At 35.1% G+C, this 24,047-nt stretch overlaps 1 protein-coding gene across 1 annotated transcript in view; it reads left to right on the top strand.

Moving 5' to 3' along the window:
* Positions 1-24,047, top strand: part of LOC143225248 (cell adhesion molecule Dscam1-like) — a 234,562-nt gene that overhangs the window by 185,969 nt on the left and 24,546 nt on the right. The window contains exons 32-33 of the mRNA XM_076454314.1: positions 5,733-5,805; positions 14,520-14,762. Of these exons, the coding sequence (XP_076310429.1) occupies positions 5,733-5,805; positions 14,520-14,762 (316 nt within the window). The remainder of the gene's footprint in view (positions 1-5,732; positions 5,806-14,519; positions 14,763-24,047) is intronic.

Genomic DNA, 24,047 nt, shown 5'->3' with positions numbered 1-24,047 from the left:
CCAAGAGCAAATCTGCTGGAATATCTCTTAATGTAGGATCTATTCAGTCAGGAGAATTTGGTTGGGTTGAGGCATATGATCTGCTGTCACATTCATCATCCCGAAAATATGACAAGGAAGGAGGCTGATATGATGGAAATAAGTCCAATAGAAAATATGAAAGTTTGAAAACAAAAATCCCCAGAATGAATGCCCTCTTGATGGTAAATATAAGATACCATTATGAAATTGTTGAAGTGAATCATGACCATGTTTCCTCTCAATAGATCTAGACATTGCTCATTTGACAGCAAGAAGCCCAAAATTGACTCTTAAGAAAGGTTCAATATTTGTCCATAGGTTCTGGGATTCTTGACTGTTAATATATGCACTCCATCCATGAAGTGAGGTACCTGTAAAGAGATGAATCTTGAGATGAGGGAGTGGTAAAGGAATGCCTTTTTTAATATTGTTCCATTCTAACCACCACTTGAGATCTAAAATTTTGATCTTGAGTAAGGAGAGTGGATGACCAATGAATCACTGTCCATGATCCATTGGTCATGAAGTGACCACCAAAAGAATCGCATGTTCTTGTCTGAAATGAATTAGAGACACAAGAATGCCCACATTTTTAAAAGAGAGAGATCACCATTCGTGCAGCATGAGAAAGAGACATGAGTGAGAGTCTGCTGCCCATTCCATAGCTTGAATCCAGATAGGAGTCAGTTGAACTTGACTTAAGTACATATTTAAAAAGGCACTCAAATGGACAGTGTACTTATTCGACACAAGAATACATTTTTCAGCTCTAAGAATAAAGTCTGCCTTGGTGACTAATAAAGGAAGAATCTCAGTGCTTAGAGTAACCAGTTCATATAATGATGTGTCACAGGCCCAAAGAATGAAGGTGATGAAAGAAATCTTTTACGATTTTGCAGAACCTGACCATTGTGGATAAAATGTAGATAGCAGTTGGATGACTCTGCTATAGAAATGTGGAGATAGGCTTTGGTAACATCAAAGTTGTTTCTCCACAGATCTGGTGAAAATATCAGTATAGGGTGAGAAACGATCCCATCATGAACTTGGAAGAATCTAAGAATTGTTTGAGAGGAGAAAGATCAATGGTTGGATGCCAATCTCCCATATTCTTGAGCACAACAAATAGACAAGAATAAAATTTTGGAAGAACTGAATTGACTCTCTCTACAGCCCCTTTGACCAACAATTCTGATAGCCTTGGATCCACCTTCCAAGAATCTGTTGAAAGTAGAAACACTACAGGTCAGAGGGGTAATGGTGTTGGAGATGTGAACTGATGAACTGAATGACCAACCCTGATGCATGAACCTGGAATATTCATGGATCTGGAGTGTAGGAATTCTGTATGTCCAGAAAAGTTTAACTGCTCTCTCACAAACCCCACTGGCATAAGGTAGTCAAATACCACTGGCAGTGGTCTGTCTGAATTGAGGAGCCCTATTGATAGGTATAGAATTGTTCTGGGTACTATTAAATCAAGGGTGGAACACAGTTGTACCAAGATAGATGTCAGCAAATATCCCAAATCATCATCAAATTGACATGGAGATTACTGAGTGGCTTCCAACAAAATTTAAATGGAAGATAAAAACCTCAGAACTGTAGTGAGAGTCATATGAACCCTTGAAAATTGTGTTCTGTTCAAGAGGATCACAGGCTCCATTCTGTAATCCCATATTTCCAAAGGTGGATTTAGACTTAATTATATGCCCTGGTGGTAGTAAACCAAAGCATGCTATTGCAACAAGCATGGTGAACAAGTCATAGCTATCACTTTATTGAACTGAGTGGTAAAACTCTCTTCATGAACAGCAATATCAGGTGATAGAGGAGAAATCAAGTATTTGCCCTCAGACTTTTCTACCGTCATGGAAGAAGTAGACTCAAAAGCAACTGGGGAAAGCCCCAGAACTTCGCTCACCCAATTAACTAAAAGTAGGAGCCAAAGAAAGTCAAGAGGACAGCAATGACAATGAAGAATGAAAATGGGTAGTGTCAGTTTGTGATTACAATGCCTCTGGAATACCTGCAAACATCAAGGGAGAAGGAAAGAGGCCTCATGTACCTTATGGAGGGTGGCAGCCAGTAGACAAATGCCCTCCAACAAGACAACTCTATTCAATAAGTCCCAGTAACATACCAGCCAAAAAATCAAAAAAAGAGCAAAAGTTGACAACCATACCAAAGTAGATAGCAAAGATCACAAATCATTATCAGCTCGATGTGGCGATCATTGAGAGGCTTCCGGCAAAATTTGGAGAGATGATGATTTTCTCAAAACTGTATTGAGGGTCAGAGGAATCCTAAAATATTGTGATGTATTCATATTGATCACAGGCTCCCATATTTTTAAAAGTGAATTTAATCTTTGGGAATCTAAATATGTATCATTCTGTGGTGATAAGCCAAACCAAGTTGTTCCAATAAACATGACAGACAAGGCACAATTATCTCTTTGCATAATTGAGCAGTAAACTTCCCTGCATGAACAGCAGTAACAGGTGATGAAAGAAAAACTAAATATTAGCCCTCAGACCTTTCTGCCATCAAAGAAAAAGTAGACTCAAAAGCAACTGTACAAAGCCTCAGAACCTCTCATACTCAGTCAACTAACTGAAGAAAAGAAGCAGGATGTGACTGGTCAAAATTAGTCTCATCAAAAGTTCTTAGAAAAAGAAAAACTAAGTTCTCTTTAGAATATCCTAGATCATGAGTAAAAGCAGTCTTAGAATACCCCAGAGAAACATCCCCAGACTGAATGTACATCTCCATCTCACTGCAAATCAGATCGTGGACAGTGTTAACTGAGAGTGAACCCCCAAACTGTTGAGAGATGCTAGAGAATAGAAGTGGAATAGGAGAAGTCTAATTAACCTCTGTGCCAGAAAGAACATCTTAAGAATTCATGGCTGAAAACAGCAAGTCATAATGAAGAGATTTTTTATAATTATTTATTTGTTTATTTGTAATATTATTGAATGTAAGTCAACTAGGCAATGCAAAAATTGCACCAAAGAACTGACAGTTGCAGTGATTTTTTAAAGAAACATGTTCCTAAATGCTGTGTTGAGCAAAAATAAAAACACCATCTGGATGAGAGGGTTATATACAGCACTGGGATAGAGGTTACATTGATGTCAGTGAAGAGTATCATGAAATAAATATCACCAAGGGTAAATGAGCTTCATATAAAAGACTGGAGCAAGAAAGGAAAAATTAGACCAGTGCTTAGATGGGCAAAGAAATAACCTTGGCAGTCGAGTAATAGCTATAATTGGGAGAGAGGATAAGTACTTTTTGGAAAGAAAAGTGTACCGAGATATGTGAAAGACATGGTTATTGTAACATTCAAAGGTATCTAAAGGTCAGGGTCATTGTAGCACATCGAGAATCTAAGGGGCAGGGTTAATATTGTGTACCAAGGTATATAAGGGGCAGAGTTTTTATAGTTTAATTATTTTCTCTATTGATTTTTATTGATAGAAAATTATTGATTTTTGATTATCCAACTTATATTTGAGCCTCTAATGAACCTACCTCATTTTAAGCTGTGCCACCTGCTAATGACATAACCCTATGACCTTTGATCTTGCTCTCATTTTTAAACTAACCTCAGAAATAGTATTGAACAAAAAAGTTTCAGTGTCTTGCAGACTAAATGTTTTACTTCACAACTTTGATTTTTCCTTTCAAGTCTTCACTTAGCATAACTGTTTGTTTGTTTGTTTGTTTGTTTTGGAATTTCAAGTCTTATCTGTGCTACTTTTAGCATGTAACTAGTCATCACCACCCACCGCCAACTCTTACTCTGTTACCAACAATTATAAATTCAAGCTGCTCTTGTTGTGTTTTATTTATTCTTTTAGGCCATGGGCCCCTTAACTTTATGTAACATATTTTTCTTGTTGTGTTTTATTTATTCTTTTTGGAACTTTATGTAACATATTTTTTTTAATAGTTTCATAATACTTTTTATATTTTGAATTATGTTTTGCAAATACATTTTAAAATGCTTACCTAGTATTATATCAAGCACTGTACAGAATTTATGTGAACTGTAAAGTTTTATAAAAATACATCCACCAGTAACAAGATTCTTATATAACCTACTGTTTCTAGTGTTTGAACAACTCTTAGTTTTTAATTATTCATTAGCATTGTACATTTTTATTTATATTTCATTTTCATAGAAATAACCTTTTATACACATTTGTATTTTTAAAAAATCAAGATTCACTTGAAAGCATTTTCAATTTAAGCCACTAATTAAACTCTCATTGCAGTAATATTTTACCCAACTTCAGAATCTGACTAAAACATTCAGCTGGAAATAATAATAACCATTTATTGAAGAGGAGGATGTTCAAGATCTATTTGTTACTATGAAAGCATAAAATTGATAAAAGTCATTTGTAAGATAGTTGTTTATATGTAAAGGTGTGGAAGTTTTGTTCCAATATTGCCTTATTTAAAGATTGTTTAAATGAAGAAATGTTCTCTGCACTGTAAGAGCTGCAGTAAAATTCCATTATTTGGAGCACTTGTTGATTAGCTGTATTCTTCACATCAGTTCAAATTAGGATGATAAATGTTGTTTATTAGCTTGCCTGCACTACGAGTTTAACATTTCATGGTTCATATTCCTTTACTGAAGAAATGTTCTCTGCACTGCAAGAGCTGCAGTAAAATTCCATTATTTGATCATACAAGAATTGGCAGCAAGTGCTGTTGATTAGCTGTATTCTTCACATCAGTTCAAATTAGTGAAGTCTTTGTGTAGACACCTCCTGTATAACTTTGCAAGAAAATTATAATTGTAGCAGTTATAAAATATTTAGTATAATAATTCTGTTTTTATGTTTTCAAACATGCAGTAAAATTTTCTTAACATTGGTTAGTATGTGGTAACATTTACTGATCTCAGCTTGAGATGTAGTATACACTTAAGTTTAACAAATGATAGGAACTAAAGTACTTAATTATGCTAAGGAGAATCTCAGATAAAGATCAGTAAATTAATTCTTGCTAAAATATAATATATTTATAATATTATTTGTGATTTTATTTAAATTTGTACCAAATAATAATATTGGTTAAGTTAAAGCATTATTTCAGCACATTATTATAGCATTCCAAATGATATTTTTGTGTAAATCATTTCCCACTTGTTGTATTTTATATGAATTTATATCTGTACAACATTTATGTCAAATGTATTATAATATCCATAAACCTACATTCAACATATCCTAAGGTGCTATTATAGACTTATTTCTAGTGGATAGCTAGATCTTAAACTATTATATTTAGGTAAAAAGTTACATTATTTTACCAAATCTCTAACTTTATTCAAAATGTTAAGACTTTGTAAGCCTAATGTTTTAAAGGCATGATAATTTGTATCATATGCTTAGAGAATATTAGAAGAATTATAGTTATTTATTTGATATTAAAACCTTATTCATTAAGATACTACCTTTGTTAAGTTAATTAAAGTTTAAGAATAAGTTCAGTAAAGTTTAAGAACAGCATATAATAAGTAAGTACATAGTTTTTCAACTTATGTTTAAGCATTTGTAATTATTCATAGACCCTTTGTTCCACATGCTAATCATGTCACAGACTCTTTATTCTACATGCTAATCATGCCATAGACTCTTTATTCTACATGCTAATCATGATCAGTGTATGTTTATTCTTTTTCTTAGGCTAGTCTAGATCCTCCATCAAGAAAAACTGGAAAAGGAAGTGAAGAATTTTGTATTCATAGTCAATGTACAGGTAAGTAGACTTTTTGATCATTACCAACTAGGATACTTCAATGATTGAGCGTACATATAAATAATTGTATTAGAATTTACAGAATAAAAATATTTATTTATTTTTGCTAAACACAATAACTTGCAAATTTTACTATGAGTAAAAGTATCTCATGTTGCATTGAATTGGTTACAATCACATAACAAGATAATATCAGATGCAATAGTTACTAAACAACACAAAAAATGAGTCATAAGTTTTATTTACTTATCAAACAGGAAGATGTTTTAAACAGGATAGATATGTGTACTGTCGTGTACCTGAGAATCAATAGGTGTATTTTCTTTCTTTGAGTCAAAACAACAAAAAACAATCAGTAACAAATGTATATTTCTTTTCACAAGTCATTTCCTAGACAGATTTTTCAAAATATTAAAACAAGAAAAGAACAGTCCTACTTGGAGTTAAGTAATGATATGATATCTTACCTTTTCTCAATCACTACTACCCTCTATCAGCACAATTTTTCATTGCTTATCACTGACCTTACACCTCCCCCTTTCTGCATATTCACATGTAAGTTATTATGCAGCAGCTCTTCACCAATAGGAGCATGACACAACCCCTATGATAAACAGTGCTCTCTACACATTTGCACTCATTAATCACTTCTTGATTGCCGGTAAGTGCAGTACAGATGTGCTTGTTTTTGCTTACAAATCTGTTGATTTTTTCCTCTATACTACAGACTTTTTCTTTAATATTTCTCTGTTTTTTGACATTTTTCTATTGTGAAAAGTTGCTTTTCCAACATTTTTTACTTTTAAGCAGTTACAATTACCACAGCTGTTACTTGCTTCTGCATGTTTCCTACTTCCAGGTTGAGTATTGGCTGAGGAGGTGATGCCAATTATTTGACTTGAAATGGCCGTGTTCATGCAACCTTTACCACCACTCAAAGAATATTCTGGCATGCCTGCTCCTGTAATGTCTGACAAGGAGAACAATACTTTGAACAGCCTATTTCTCCCTCCCCCAGAAATGTGCTTCCAAGTCATATATGATATAGGGAGATTTACCATGACCACCTTCATTCTTTGTGTAATTCATTAATAAGGTTTGTGCTGTCTTATCCTCATCTCCTGCTTCCTGTGGTTATCAACCTGTTCTTCTTTATAATGAATCTACATGCCAACATTTAGTGTTCCCTTCCCCTCACCCATTGTCTTCCCATCCTCTTTCTTGTTAGTGTCTATAAAAAGCAGTTTGAGACTTATTTTGGAATCTCTTTCCATAGAACTTGAAGATCCTTCTTAGCTTGTTTTCCTACTGTTTATTCATCATATCCAGAAAGACAGGAGATTGGCAAATGATTATAAATTTATTATTTCTTAACCGTTTCTTGATTATACCCAAATTCATAATGGAGTATTATCTAACCCTTTGGTGGGTTTTTATTCCTAGGTTGCATAGGAGGTAGGTCAATGTATTGAATGCCTATTTATACATTTCCATCTCCCAAGCATCCTGGCATTCCTTGATTTTGTTTATCTGGGGCATATCTGTCAGTTTTGGGCCCTACCATCTGACTTGGCTTCAGCTTCTCATGCTTTCTGCCAAGTAGTCAGATTGTTCACTCAACTGCTTCATGCTAGAAGTCTTTGTTTCTTCCATTCCATGGAAAATTTGCAATTTTTGGCTTCCTCTCAGGTTGAACCTGCTGTTCATACTCAGTCTCTTCTTCAAAAGGGTGCCAGAATGAGTTTGCTCATCAAGGTAGAGAAGTTGTTTCTCACATCCAAACAATATCTGATTCATCTAGTTGTGTTTTTCACTTCCTTGTTAGTCAGATCCACCCTTTTCCCCTTCATATACACGATATGGAACATCTCTTTTGCAGACAATCAACCTCTCCTACTGCATGAGAGAAACTATTTATTTTGGGGTTGTGGGTTTTTTCCAAAACCTTCATTCTCTTTAGTTGTGCTCACATAGGTCGCTTCCAGTGGTTATTACTTGACAAATGGAGCCTCATTTGAGATCCCTTAAAAGCTCCTAAACCATGCCTCCCAACATACAGACTGACTTTGCTACTACCATTAGAGATTCTTTTCCATTTCCTTAACCAGAATGTCATGTTTTTAGAAGTGCTACCCTTTTGGACTGGGGTATGCACTGTCTAAATTGTTTCAACATTTCAACAAATTGTAATTGATGGTAGTTTATTTTGCTTTGCTTCACTTCTGGTTGGATGTTCAGAGGCATTTTGTAATGGTCCATGCCAATAATTCCATGTTAGTGTCTTATATTACCGGACAAAGGGGTACCTTGTCACAAGATCTACCTCCAATTCTTGAATCTCCTATACTGAGCCCACAAGCATCACATTAGATAGTTACAATGTCATATTCTGGAAGTCCTGAGTTTGGCCATGAACCAGTTATCTCAGTCTAATAGGATTCTCCCAATAGAGTTAGATCCATTAGTGTTTCAGGCATTGTGTGCTCATTGATAATTTTTGGATGTGAATGCTTTTACCACACATCTTAATGCACAACTCCCTCATTTTTATCTCCCATTCCTCATCCATTGGAAGAAGCTGCAGATTCTTGTAGTCAAATTTGGAAGGGATATTATGTGTATATGTATATCCTCCTATTCATCTTTTTCCCAAGGTACTTTCATTGACTCAGACTCCTTCATTTCATGTGATTCTAATGACTGTGCTTTGGCCTGCTTAGTTGTGGTTTCCACTTCTGCTCAGGCTTTTGGTGTCACCTCCCCTTTCTTTGCCATTGTCTCCCATGTTCTGTCATCAACCTCAAGCAACCATGTATAATCCATTTATTTCTGCCATCTGACAGAAGATCCTGGAGTGCACAGAATTCCCCAAGAAGCTCAGTAGGAAGGAAAAAAAGCTTTGGGCAGATTTGTTGCAGTGGTTTGAGATTTCATGGGCAATCATAAGGTCAAAAATTTTGTGGAACTGGTTGAGGCTCTGGTGAAGAACTATGGCAAAATAGGCAGCATGATGTCCTTGAAAGTCCATATTCTTGATGCTCATCTTGATAAATTCAAGGAGAACATGGGAACATACTCAGAGGAGCAAGGCGACCATTTCCACCAAGATATACTGGACTTTGAACACTGCTACTAAGGAGTGTATAACAAAAACATGATGGGAGACTATATTTGGGGACTGATACATGAAAGTGATTTACATTACAGTCGCAAATCTCGAAACCCTACTCACTTCTAAACATTTTTGTATAACTTTAGTATAAATACATGTAAATCTTGATTCATATGTTGTTTTATTCAGACCTTGCATAAATGAAAATGTGCAAATTTGCCCTCTTTTACAAAGAAAATAGGTTAATTTATGAATTTCATTACCAAGTCACAAAAGCAAATTTGAAGGGAATAATGGCCATTTTCTGTACTTTTACAACATAAGCAATTAAGAAACAACACATACTATGCAGGAACAAAATTTGTGTTACATAATATTATCATATACTCTTAATAAGAGTCAGGTGTGCTTCACTCCTTATCAAACGTGTCTTTAAGCCCCTCTTTTCTTGTTTAATATGTTGTTGTTTTTCTCAGCTTTACTCCAATAGCCATCAATTGGTATTGGTGGAGTGCATCAAAGTCCATAGTCTGTCACCTTCTTTTATTTTCTTGTCATTGTTGGTAATTAGATGAACTGTGACTTAGAAATAATTCTGCCCATTCTGAACTTTACATTTCTTGATTTAAAATTAATTTCAGTGAGGTATATATTTCTGAAACACATTCCTATCCACCTCCCAATGATTATGAGATTTGAAATATCACATCGTGGTTGAAAATGAATCTGACTTTGAACTGAAGGTAAAGAGTAAATAGTCATGTGGAAGGTGTAACTACTGCATTATATCAAGGTTATTCAGAACATTAGGTCAGGTGATGTTGTGTAAGAAAGTTCTACTAAATAGCATGATGCAAGCTCTGTTTCAGAGGTAAGCACCTATTTGAAATTGATCTTAATTTTTAAAACAAAAAAAATAAATATTAGGCAGCTGTTTCACAAGCCATTATGGCCCCCGCTAGTACAGCGGTATGTCTGCGGATTTACAATGCTAAAATCAGGGGTTCCATTCCCCTTGGTGGGCTCAGCAGATAGTCCGATGTGGCTTTAATGTAAGAAAACACACACTCATAAGCCATTATGTATTTCCTAATTTCTTTTTTAGCCAAAGCCCTACTCTTGTTACAGTTCTCTAAACCTTCCAACTTCCCTGTCAACTTAAATATCTTAAACTTACAGTATTTTTCCCTGATTTTCTCTCTTACGTTTTTAGTAAGCTGGTTTGGTTTGATCTTTTCTGTTGCTCTTTTCCTCTTTATAAAAATGTGCCTATCCTGAAGTAAAAGCAAAATATATTTTTAAAATTTCCCAAACCTCTTCCACATCACTTTTTTAACTCATTGTCCCAGTTCACTAATAATAAATCATTTCTTGTGCCCTCAAAACTTTATGAAAATTTAGATCTAGTATTTCATTTCTTTTTATTTCAATATATACAAAGAAACTAAATGCCCCCTTACATTTCATAAACAAATTGCATGTAGTATGATGTAAGCTTACCATCATACTTAAACTAAATATTTTTGGTAATTTGTATTAAAACTGTAAATTAATTTGTGTCTGTGTTTAAGCACACATAACACATATACTTTTTGTATGTTGACTTAAACTGTAAAAGCTGATCCCCTACAAACATGTCCTCATTAGTGATTAATAGTAAATCTTAAGGACAAACCCTGGTTGACTTCTTGACAGTTTGGTGTATAAAATCATCCTGAATCAGTTTGTTAACTTTCTCTCTCACTAGTTGATTCCATACAGTTCCAATCAATATGTCTAAATTGCAGTCTTCCTTAGTTATTACATCAGTATTCATATTAGTAACAACTCTGATTTCATTTTGCAATCTGCCATTGATCACTTTTCTCTGATTAGGTGGTCTATAACATTAAAGTTTAAAGTCTTACATCAGATTATCCCCTTGTTAGAAATTTTTACGAACATAGTATTTTTTTCTAGAACTATTTTTTGATGTGGTACCCATAAATCAGTCATTCTATCTCTTATTAGGAATTGTTGTAGTGTTAGGTTTTATATATGAGCCAGATTATTTACAGTAGATGTAATAATAATCACATCATGGTTGAAAATGAATCTGACTTTGTACTGAAGGTAAAGAGTAAATAGTCATGTGGAAGGTGTAACTACTGCATTTTGTATTTGTTACATAGGATAAGTAAGCTATTTATTACTTGTTGGTAATAAATTTCAAGAATAAAAAGGGAGCTCACCATCCACTTTTTTTTTAATAAGTTATTAAAAAAAGTCAAACATATACACAAATGTTTGTTACACCATTGATTATGTTGTATCCAGAACTTAAATAGCTGTCTCTTTTTCAACAAAGTCCTCACAGACTGGTTTAGTTACATTATAACTTCTCATAGAAGTAATTCTAGAATTTCTTGATTGCTGGATAATGACCAGATACTTTTGTTTAATCACAGAATAGTTTTTCTCACTACTCAACAGCTTTTTACTCATGTACATTTTGGAAAACAGTTTGACTATGTGTTATTGGAGAAGTACTGCTCCAATTCTAACTTTTGATGCATCAGTCTGGATGGTGAATGATTTGTTGAAGCCTGACATTCTAAGGATAAAGCACTTAGATGGCCTGATGTTCAGACCTTTTGTCATCACTCATCTGAACAACTCACTGAGTTTTTCAGGTGGTCTTCCCTTTTGGTTTTTAAGTCCAAATATCATATAAATAATGTTAAATGTTTGTAGTTTTGCACAACATCTTCCTCACCATGCAATTGCACATTGCTTTTTTTCTCTGTAGATTCTGTCTTGATCAGGATCTGCTAATAACTTTTACTGAAGTCATTCTTGGTAAAGAATTTGACCATATCTAGTTCTGACATGATAACCTCTTTGTTGGCCATGGGTTTAGATCTGAATTTTGTCACAAGGTTCAGCTTCTCCAAATCTATGCAGAAGCAGTTTGAGACATCCCTCTTCTTTAAGATTACCACTGATGTAAAATATACTGACTAACATTATCTTGACTTCTTGCTTGGTCAGGTTTCTCATTGCATAGAACATCTAGTAAGGCTTCATTGCAAGTGAATTCTTACTTGTGGTCTCAATCTTGTATTTCACAGTCTGTCTGGCCTAGTCTATCTATTTATTAGCACAGTAAATCTTATAGCTTTTTCTTCTGCTTGCAACCAGTTTTTAACTGGTGTTGACGTCTTTGTATATCTCATATTCATGAAGAAGTCTTTCGTCAAATAGCTTTTAATCTTCAATGATAAAGTTACCACTCTGTGGTTTTGCTTTTATGACAGCCACATGTGCAATGCCCATCTGTACCTCAATAGCTATATTTATTTGGTCTTTTTCTCTCTTGAAGTACTTCTTAAACATATTGGTGTCACATATCTTCGTCTTCTCTTCCACTTTCACCTCATAGTCTATTATTTTGACTGCTTAATGCAATTCCAAAGTTTTTGTTGTCTGTGGGTAGCAGAACTGAAACCTTCTGTCTGACCTTGAAATGTCAATACTTGTTACAGTAGTACTTCACTGCCTTAAGCTACATACAAACTTTCAAGCAAGTTAACAGGTCTTTTCCAATCATTTTCTGAGGTCTAATATATTGGTCCATTCTTTAGTCTTCTCCTATACACATTCTTTTACTTCCTGCATCAAACTTCATACTGTTCTTTCATAAGGTTTCTCAAAGAATAAAAATCTTGTCCTCACTTGTGGGGACTCTTCAGTCAACATAACAAATAATTCTGCCTGCAGATACCAATCCCAGTCATATGGTTTCTCATGGCACATCTTCAGATGCTCTTTAGGACTCATTGACTATTTCACAAAGTTCATTACATTTGGAATTGTATGGAATGGTAAAATGTTGCCTTAGTCTTCAAACCGTTTTGCATCAGTTGTGAGGTAAATTGAGGCCCTCTGTCACTCAAGACTTCTTTTGGAAAAGCAACTCCATAGAACAATCCCAGGAGGGCTTATGCTACTCTCTGTCTCAAGTTCAGTAATGCCAAGGATCCTGGGTAATATTTTGCATAGTCAACTACTGTCATCATGTGCTCATTGCCATTTTCAGGTAGAAAGGCTGATGGTCTAATCAAGTCCACAGCTAATATGCTAAATGGCTCATACAGAAGAGATCTCATCCAGTAGCATCTTGACTACCTTCCTACTAGATACTGTCCTTGGAAGGTGTCACATAATGTATGTAATTTAGTGATGTCTTTGATAACCCCATCTATTGAAAGTTGCTAGTGATCCCATCTTCTTCTTCTTCACTTCTAGGCATACTCTCAGAATAGACTCATGACCCAACTTCGTTACTTGAGTCCAGTCTCTTGTTGGTATGATGATCTGTTTAACTTACACAGTTTATCTGCCTTGATAGATCTGGTACAGCACTCTTTTCTAATCCTCTTCTGTAAGTCCCTTTCCCCCATTGTTTTGTGCTCAACTTTCTCTCAGGCACATTCCCACACTTTCTGTATTGAAAGCACATTTTCTGTGCTTCCTTCAGTTTCTGTAGACCAACATACAGGACTTGAGGGGTTTGATGTCTTGCTCACTTTATGTTTCTTGATTTCTTGTGATGATTGAAAATATCAGTCTCCTTTCTATCTGGATTCTGCAAACTTCTAATTGCCTGATATATTACAAAACACCGTTCATAGATGGGTGTCTTCATACATATAGCTTCCAGGTCTCCCACATAATATGGAGTGTCCACCTTTATTCTTGTTATGGGAAACTTTCTCACTGTCCCATCAATCAGCACACACAGATGTGCTTTGTCCATCATCTGGTCATTAAGCACTAAACTGGCTATCACTGCTATACCCAACACCTCATAAGACTCATTTTCATGTCCTCGACATAGCTTTCATGTACTTTCATGTATATTTAACATATGGCCATAGATTTTATCATAGGCTTTTTTGTGCAGTTAAAATGAAATATTGCAATTAGGTAGATCAAGAGCTTTCTGTATTTCTTAGAAGTTCTCAAAATTAACTTATATTACAGCTTAAAATTTGTACATTAGACTATGTTTCTCTATTCAAAGTCTCTTATCTCTATCCTGAACTTCTTTTTTCAGTATCATGTCAGCAGTCGTTGTAGTCTGATAGTGGGAGCAATGAGTATTGTGTGAATATTCGACCAATTGTAGTTTTTGTTAACTTGCAAAGGTTACCTGTAATTATAGAAAAACAGCCTTGTTTCTTACTATTTCAGTTTTCTAATGCATTTTAAATTTAAAATTTTCTTTGTTATTATCCAGTTTGGCTTTTAACAAATATAGCCTTATCACATAAAATTAATTTTATTTTTATAGCTGTCATCAATTCCAATATTTTTGTGTTTGTGACTTTGTTTCATTATAACAGCTTTAAATATCACCATAGCTTAACTTTATAGTCTTTTTTCCTTGTGTTACACTTCCTAAGTACCTACTTCATACATATATTCCTATTTTATTTTCTAACTTCTTTATTTCAGGATTTTTGTTATTGGAAGTAATAGAAATCCTTCATTCAGGAATCTTGATTGCAGTTTTTAACTCTTATATCTTTACTTCATGGCTTTTATCGTTTATCACCAGCACCCAATAGCCATAGCCTTACCTCAGGGTCTTCCAATCAAGAAGAGCTTATGCGAGCCTATGAATATGCACGTCGGCACCTGCCACCTTCTTCAAACTATGAACATGTCCGTCGCCTGAGTCATGTTAGTGGCACAACTGGTGGGTCAGAAACAACAGATCCAGGAATTCGTCAGTTCAGTGGTTCTCCTCCTAAACCCAATGAACAACGTCAAGGTGCTTGTTTTGCTCACGGCATTTCAAGTAAGTATATGTAGGGTTGAATTGTTTAGTTTGTGCATAATTTATAATCTACATTATTGTATAGTTAGAAGTGCACTGATCTGCATTTGAAAATGTAAGTTAAAACAAGAAAAGTATTTTTACATTCTATGTAATTATTTTGTTACCATTCTGAAACATTCAAGAATGATGGTAATCATTTTAGACATGACTGATGTATCTGCCATGATAAAAAAGTCATATCTAGCAAGAATTTGTTATCCAAAGGATCAATAACCAGATGATAAATGATCAAAATTCAGGCTGTGGCATTTGCTATTACAAAAGCCTGAGCATAATGGTTTATATATTGTATAGGTAATCAGGTAATGTAGTAACTTGGTATAGTAATTGTTATAATTTAACATTTCAGTAAATATAACTTAAAACTGTTTTGTTTATATAAGATAATTTATTCATCAGTCACATTTATTTTGTAAAAATTCATCCATCTTTGTTTTGCACATTAAACGGGATCAGTTTGAATTTTCACAAATCTAGCAGATATGATAACAACTAGTATTTTGTTATCTGTTTTCAATTTGCAGTCTTGATTTCTTCTAAGTATCCAACTATCATTGTTGTGGAGATCACTGGGTAGTATTCCAGTTTGGTGTCCCTCAATGTGAATTCCTGTACATGGTGAGGGGACCTACTAGAAAAGGTTATGTACTTTCAATTTACCTCCTCCTGGATCTGAACATCCACCCATGTGTTTGCCATGCAGGGCAACCTGTGAAGGGAAAGAGTGGATCATTTGGTTAAGGGGTTCAACCCTAACACACCACTTTGGCTTTGACTTCCTGTAGACAAGTGGCCTCCAGGATCAGTCAGCTGGTCCACCTGGGCTAGGGTCAACCAAGTACCAGCATTAGACGTTCTCAAAAGGTCTGATACTAGTGTTTGGGTATAGTACTCACAAAACCCTGGCATTGCTGCAGTGTCCTTGTTTGAAATTGCAGTGTGTTTCCTCATTGGCCTCCATGGTGGTTGGGGACAGTGAGCACTCAAATTTTCATACTTTATTATGGATAACCCTATTCATGAAGAAAAAAAAATAAATGAAATTGAGAAAAAAAAAAAGTTGCTAAACAGCCACAAATGGATGACTCTATTCAACAACTGCTATCACAGTCGGTTTTTGTACCTAGATTTCTCATTTTGTACTCATTATCTGAGAAATTCTTAGGGCATATGTCCCCTTTTTTATTCAAGAGGGATTAGAAAGGCTTGCTGGCTCCCCCAAATCAGTAAGAAAGTTATACTCTGGAGACATTTTGGTGGAAACATCCTTACCACAATACACTAAACTCATCCTTAATTGAAGAGAAATGGGGATATACCCATTGAGTTTACTTTCCCTGCTACCCTAAATGTCTCAAGAGGAGATATTGTTCAGAGGGACTTGAAGAACATTTCAGAGTAAGAAATTCTAACTGGTTTTTCCAGCCATGGCATTTCTGCAGTGCATTGAATCTCCACTCTCAAAGATGGAATTATGATGTCTACTTATATTTTAATTTTGACGTTTACATAACCACATCTACTTGGCACAGTCAAGGTAGGTTATATGAACTGTAAGATACAGCCATACATTTCCAACGTTCTCAACTATTTCCAGTGTCAGTGGTTTAGTCATCGGAAGACATCATGTTGTGGTTCTTTAACATGTGCTTATTGTGGTGGTAAAGACCACAATGCCTATGAATGCAAATTGGAACCACATTGTGCTAACTGTAGTGGTTCACACCCCTCTTACTCTAGTTCTTGCCCTAAATGGGTGGAGAAGAAAGAGGTGCAATATTTGATGACTGTGAATTATATTTTCTACCTAAAGGCTGAGAAGTTATTGTCCCGCACTCCATCTCAGACATATGCTGATGCATTCTGTCTCACTGATACAATGGAAGTGCAGACAGATCTCTTCTTAACTGTGACAGAGTCGTTTGAAAGACATGTGAAACGTCTTTTGCCCTCCATGGTTAAAAGAGTTGATGAGTCTATATCTATTCCCATTTCTGTCCCTGCCACTCCTTCCAGTGCATGCTTGGGTCCGTTTTCTTTTGCTTAGGTTCAGGCATTTTCTCAGGTACATTTTCTCTGGTCCTGAGATGCAAAATGATTATTTGTTTATGTCCTCGGCCGCTGGAATCTTTGTCCACAGACAGAGACTTGCTTACTTGACCCAGGGCAGGATCCATGGACCTCCTTCCAATAAAGAAAAAAATTGCTGTCGAAAATAGAAGGGCTCCATGCTCCATTCTCCTCCACATAAATAAAAATGACCACTTTGATAAAGTGGAACTGCCATAGTTTTTGTTCAGATATAAGTAGCGTTAAGGATTTGTTTGATTCTTATCATCCTGTACATGTCTCTCCATATAGGAAACATTTCTGAAACCTGTAAATGCAGTCACCTTATGGCAGTTTACTTTGTACAAAAATGGCAGGTTGTGTGATGGACGAGTGCATAGAAGGGTGGCACTGCTGGTCAATCAACATGTGCCCACACTGTCCTTGTCACTCGATATACCTTTGGAGGCTGTAGCCATCTGTGTTTCCTTGGGTCATACCATCACTATTTGTTTTCTCCATCTGTCTTCTGGAGAGACCTTGATGCCCTCATCAAAAATTTACTGTATCCCTTTTAAATCTATGGGGATTTTAATGGACATTATTCCCTCTGGCAAGATGGTAATATTGATGGGAGGAGTAGTTCCATAGAGAGTATACTCTCATATCACAAACTTCTCTTTTCAGTACTTTGTTCTTGTACTTATTTTCATGCACTTAGTCAGTCTTTTTCTGCTAATAATCTATCTATTCTTCACTTTTCTCTTACTTTTTGGAAGGTTGACAGTGACTCAAGGGGCAATGATAATTTTCATATTACTTTGAGAGAAATTGGACATGGCAATGCCACCCAACCTGCATGCCTCGATGGAAGAGCTGGACCAGGTCACCAACTGGCCCTCGTTCATTGCTCTCTCGGAACTTGATCCTGCTGTTGTCTATAAGCCATCAATTGACAACTGCATTGCAGCAGCGACTGACTGTATTGTTAAGGCAGCTGCTCAGTGTATTCCTAAAACCACGACACATTTTCCATGGTATCTTCATCCATGGTGAAATCCTGACTAACACATGGCACCTAAGGCCCAAAAACTGGCCTGGGATATTTTTCACAGGTATCCCACACTTTTACACCATATTGTTTTTCAGCAGGCCTGTGCACGTGCTTGGCAAGTCAAAAGTCAAAGCCAGAAGGAATCCTGGATTAAGTACACAACTAGTATCTCTTCTTCCACCAGTTCCAAACTCATATTGGACAAGTCATTAGATAGTAGTTATGGCACAACAGTAAAATGTAAGCGATTTCAACTTGAGTGTCACACAGATAACACACTGGTGCATCAGTCCCAGATAAAAGAAAACAATGAGTTAAAAAATTAAGGATCAGAAAGAGGAAGTTGTTCTAACTAGACTATGCATTGGTCACAGTTTTTTAACTCATCATTTTCTTTTATCTGGGACTGATGCACCAATGTGTTGTCTGTGTAACACTCAGGTCACAATACGCCACGCTCTACTGTCTTGCCGTCGTTATAACTCTCAACAATGGCGCCATTTTAAACATGTTTTGTCTCAAGGTTTATCCATAACATTAGACAGTGTTATTGGCAATGGTGACACTGTCCACCTTGGAAATGTTTTTAGTTTTTTAAAGGCCATTGACCTTTTTAATGTTATTTAAGTTTTTTAATTTATGCATTAGACCTTTTTCAATGTAATTCCCTTTTAAGAATCAAAGTACATTTTGTTCGATTTGAAATTAGAAAATGGCTATAACATCAAAAAACTCGAAACCAGGACTGGAAAGGCCAACTTCAGGTGACTAACGCTGCTGTTTGGACTACCTTCTAGTCATCCTGGTGAATTATAATAATTAAAATTTTGCTACAAGCCTTTTTAAACTTTTATTACTCTACTTTCTGAAAATGATCTTAACGTCAAATAACTCGAAACCAGGACTGAAAAAGCGAACTTCAGGTGGCTGATGGTGGTTTTTGAACTTGCTCGTAATTCATCCTGGCGAGTTATTATAATTACAATTATGCTACAGAAAGTCCTTTAGAACTTGTATTACTGTAGTTTTTCTCTTACCGTTGTAAACTAGATGTAAAAATTGGATTTAATGCTATTTATGTTTTTAATTCAAAAACTAAATTTTGTCTTATTTTACCTTAATTCCCGTTTAAGAATTTCACTTTAATTTTATCTTTTTACCAGTTGTTTGGCACAGACAGCCAACCAACCAATCTTCGAATCAAACAACCTCCTCTTGGGTTTCAATGATAGTGTTTCACCATGGACCACTTGATTCAACTTGAAACGTCAATCAGGGAAGGCTTTCTCAAGTGACAACATTTTGTGTTTGTTTTTTCTCGTTCTGAAAGCTTATGATACTAAGTGGAGGTTTGGCATTTTGTGAGACTTCCACTCATATGGGTTGCATGGCCATTTGTCTATTTTTATTAAAAACTTTTTTAATGGACCATTAATTCCAAGTTCCTCTAGAAAAGTGTCAAACCCTCAGAGCTGTGTCTTAATTTCACAATTTTCATTATGAAGATTAATGCCATTACTAGACTACTCCCTCTACAGTTGCAAACAGACAGACTCTATGTTGACGACTTCCATTGCATGAAGTTTATTGAGTGGCAGCTACAGACTGCCCTCAATAATTTACTAAAGTGGACCACAGCAAATGGTTTTACCTTTTCTCTTTCTAAAACCATTTGCATATGCTTTTGCCACCAATGGGGTATTCATCCCCAATACTGAGTTTCATCTTGGTGAAGTTGTGCTTTCTGTGGTTCCCAAGGCAAAGTTCTTGGGGTTTATATTTGACTGTAAGTTGATTTTCATCCCACACATCAGGTGTAAAAGGGCACTGAACATCTTTCATGTATTCTCTTCCACCACTTTAGGAGTGGATTGATGTTCTATGCTAAAGATCAGTCATGCCCTCATTCAATTGAAACTGGACTATGGGTCTCTGGTCTATGGTTCTGCCAGAACCCTATCCTTGAAGATTATGGGCTCTGTTCACTATCTGAGGCTTTGGCTCTGCATGGGGGTTTTCTGCACTTCTTCAGTCCAGAATTTGTACACATGAACCTCCTTTACACCTCCACCATTTGAAACTGTTGAAACTGTATGCTTCAATCCTTACCACAACTTCCCACTTGGAGTTGTGTTTTCCTACCTCAGTGGGCTATGATTTTTCTAGCCATTTCTCCTTTTGGCTTTCATATCCAGGCACAGTTGGCTGAATTTGGTCTGTCCTTGGCTAACGTTGCTGTCTTTACAGGGCACCCCATCCCACCATAGCTTTTTATCATCCCCAAGTGTGACCTTTTTTTGAGTCATCTGAAGAAGGTGGATACTCCTAATTGGAAGTACCAGATTCTATTTGCACAAACATCTTTCAAATCATCCTTCCATTCCCATTTATACAGATTGTTCAAAATCAGGTGAATCTGTGGACTCTGCCATATTTTATTGCAGTTTGGTGGTTGCACACAGGATTTCCTGTACAGTTTCCGTGTTTACTGCTGAATTGTATGCCATTTCTCTTTCTCTGGATCACATAGAAGCTATACAATACACAAACTTATTTAACTCTCTACTGGCCTTGGAATCACTTAGCATTAGTTCTCACCCTGTTCTTGTTGATATTCAAAACCAATTGGTCCATTTCTCTTTCTAATCTATTTTAATCCAGATTTTCTGAATAGCAGGCCACATCAATATTAGAAGGAACAAACTTGCTGACACCGCAGCTAAGTCTGCCTGTTCTGATGCTGTCACTGCCATACCTATTCAAGGCTCAACTTCACACTAGTTGGCAATGGATCTGTAGTGAGCAACATGATAACAAACTTTTACAGATAAAACCAAGACTTTGGCTGTCTTGTTTCTGTAAGAATTGAAAGGAGGAAGTTGTCCTAGCTAGGTTACGCATTGGTACCAATTTTTTAACTCATTGTTTTCTTTTATCTGGGACTGATGCACTAGTGTGTTATCTATGTGACACTCAAGTTGAAATCGCTTACATTTTACTGTTGTGCCATAATAACAACTATAAACAATGGCACAATTTTAGACATGTTTTTACTTTGGATTTACACCTGACATTGGGCAGTGTTATTGGTGATAGTGACACTATCCACCTTATAAATATTTTAATTTTTTAAGGGCCAATGGCCTTTTTAATTCTTTTTAAGTTTTTTTCTAGCATTGGAACATTGGATCACTGTTTTTTTTCAACTTAATTTCCCTTTACACTTTGCAATATTTTTATTTTTTTACTGGTTGTTTGAGACAGATAGCTTAGTTATTTTTTGCCATAAAATCCCAAACAACAATCCAGTTTGATGTCATCATTGCCATCTTTAATTATTGGGTTGTAGTTTTCAATTTTCTTTAATGTGTCTGTCCAGTCTTCATCCAAAACTGTAATTTTCCCAGTGATGTCATCACATGAGAAGAACTCCCACGAGTTAGACTGAGTTTCAAGCATGTTTCAACCATTATTTTACTTTGAATACATTAAGAACAGAGAGGTAATTGGCATCCTGTGCATTGGACTTCTTCAAAAGTCTGTGACAGAAAAGTTTTTTGTTGTAAGTTGATTTCAGAATCTTTATGATGCCACCATTGTGTTTGTCAGTGTGATATTTGGTAGCAGGGAAGTGAGCTTCACATTTGAAAACTTCATGGATGGGTGTTTAGAACAGTTATAGACAAACAATATATTTGATCGGTTTTGTAGTCTCATTTTGTTTTTGGTGTTCTTCAACCAATTGCTGAAGGTGGTTGACATCATCCAGGCTTTCTTGTTTGCCTCTAAAATTACTGGTAATGATAATGTCTGGAATCCCCTAAAACAAGGAGGATTTGCAGACTACCCATTGACAAGATGAATCAGTTTCTCCTATGCTGCGCTGAAGTCTAACAACATCATAATTCTCTTCTTTCAACTTTTCCCACCCTTACACATGTTGTCTTTGATAACTTGAAACCAGTTTTGGAAGGCATGGAAAAATAGGCCAGTTTTGTCAGCTTTGAAATGTTCTGTTGTGTAGCCCTTGCATATAAATGCAAGTCTGCTGCATCAATCACCTACCATGTCCTGGCTAACATCAGCGACTTCTAACAATAACACAGCTGTGAGATGTGTCATTTTTGGAAGCATTCCAACCACAGATTTTAGGTAGTGAAGTCATCTGTCAACATTAAAGCTTTTTCTTGGATCTACTTTTCTAAAACAGAGATGTTCTTAGCTCTAGCTTGTTAAGTTTGTGACATTGGTATTGTGTTATTGCATGAAATTTTTAGTTAATAATGACTTTAGTATCCATTGATAAAATAACTTACATTACTTGTCCTGAATTTTACACTGGAGAAATCAGAAGAAAATTGGAGAACATGTTTTCCATAAATAATGAAACATTTTACTATGTTTACCACCATTGGAACTGAAAAAAATAATATATTTATACAGAACACTGCAATTTAAATAAAAAAACCAAACCTTGGTAAGAAGCTATATTAATTAAACAAAACATCCCCACTCTAAACTAACACCTTGGAGTACTAAGCTACCTATACTAAGCTAAGAACTAATCTCCAGTCATGTGACCTTTTTGTTCCATTCTGTATATGTATTATCGTGTCTCTGAAAAGTACATTTATCTTTAGATGACATAATCTTGTCGAACCATTGTACATTTGTAATAAAGTTGGCTTCATTACCCTGTCAAGCTGCCTTTAAAGTTTTATTCCCTAAAGAGGATTCCTCATCATCAAGTGTAAACACGTGTTTGTATGTCTTTGTTAAAAGAAAGAAAATACTCTGTATAGAGATCATTACCTGACCTTTTACCTAAGAATCAGGGTCATATGTCACATCTGTCAGGAAGTTGTTTGTAATGGCCAAGTCAATGTAAAATTATTTTGTGCACAAAAAAAAAATATTTAAAAGAAAGTTGTTACTGAGGGGGTTGTATCCACTAGGGACTACTGTGATGCACTTTCTTACTTTATCTGCATATTTAATTGAGCAATATGTAAAAACCAAGTTGAAATTACATTTATATGATGATGATATAAAAAATGTTTGTTTAACTTACAGTCAAAATACATGTACACTTGCTATAAAATAATAAAACAAAAATCATAGTGATTATGTTGTATTATAAATAAAATAGATTTTTATGTATATATAATTAGACTAGTTTGCAATAAAAAATGCGCAGATACTTATATAATGACATCACATGTGCAGAGTGTCAGAAAAACATGGTTTACATGTAACAGTATAAAAGTTTGTCTCTTTTGGCAATAATTCAAGGCTTTTTGTTTCTCTTTATTACTGAATGTCTATGTTTATTAATAAGAAATTATATCCCTTATCTAAACAAGTGTGATGATTCATTATACAGGGTTGAAACTGAACTGGTTGACTTAATTGAATGCTATGCTGAAATTTGTTAATTTAGCTTCAAATAACAGTAATTTAAAGTTCACCCATCACATTCTGTTTATTATGTAATCATTATAATATGGTTAAAGAGGAAATGTATTTTAATCTCACTTGTGATTAATTAAAGAAGAAGATACACTGTATATTTACCCTGGAAATAATTAATATCAGCATATATAACCTTTCAATTTAATCTAAGTTTTAAAACAACATTAATCTAGCATATGAATTCAAGATATAAAACCTAAATCACTTTGCTGGACAAACAAAAACTAAGGTATGACCATGCTTGCATCGTTGTTGAAAGGCTATGGAAATGTATGAGTGTTAGAATTTTCAAAGCCCTCATTTTGATAAGTTGAATTTATATTCTAAGACTAAACTGATGTGTAAAATTTGCTCTGTTTTCATCTGATATATGTTCTTAATGCTTAAGAACACCTTACTTTTCTTCTGCTTGTACAACTTGCTTTCAGATATGCCATGTTTTTGACTACTAACATGAACTAAAACATAAGAAACTTATCCACAGTTAAATATTTTCTGTATATTTGGTACGTTTTACTAGAATTTGCTTTGTAAAAAAAATTTAATCTGTGTTGAAAACATACAATATGAATTTATATAATGTAATAAATTATTCCTCAATAGCTGCTAAATTTATTCAATAAGAATTAATAATGCTTTTTTTTTAATTTTGAAGACAATAAGATTGG

The sequence above is a fragment of the Tachypleus tridentatus genome, chromosome 9 (genome assembly GCF_004210375.1).
Source record: "Tachypleus tridentatus isolate NWPU-2018 chromosome 9, ASM421037v1, whole genome shotgun sequence".
NCBI lineage: Eukaryota > Metazoa > Arthropoda > Merostomata > Xiphosura > Limulidae > Tachypleus > Tachypleus tridentatus.
The sequence above is the reverse complement of the archived record's forward strand: the minus strand, read 5'-3'. Positions and strand labels throughout refer to the sequence as shown.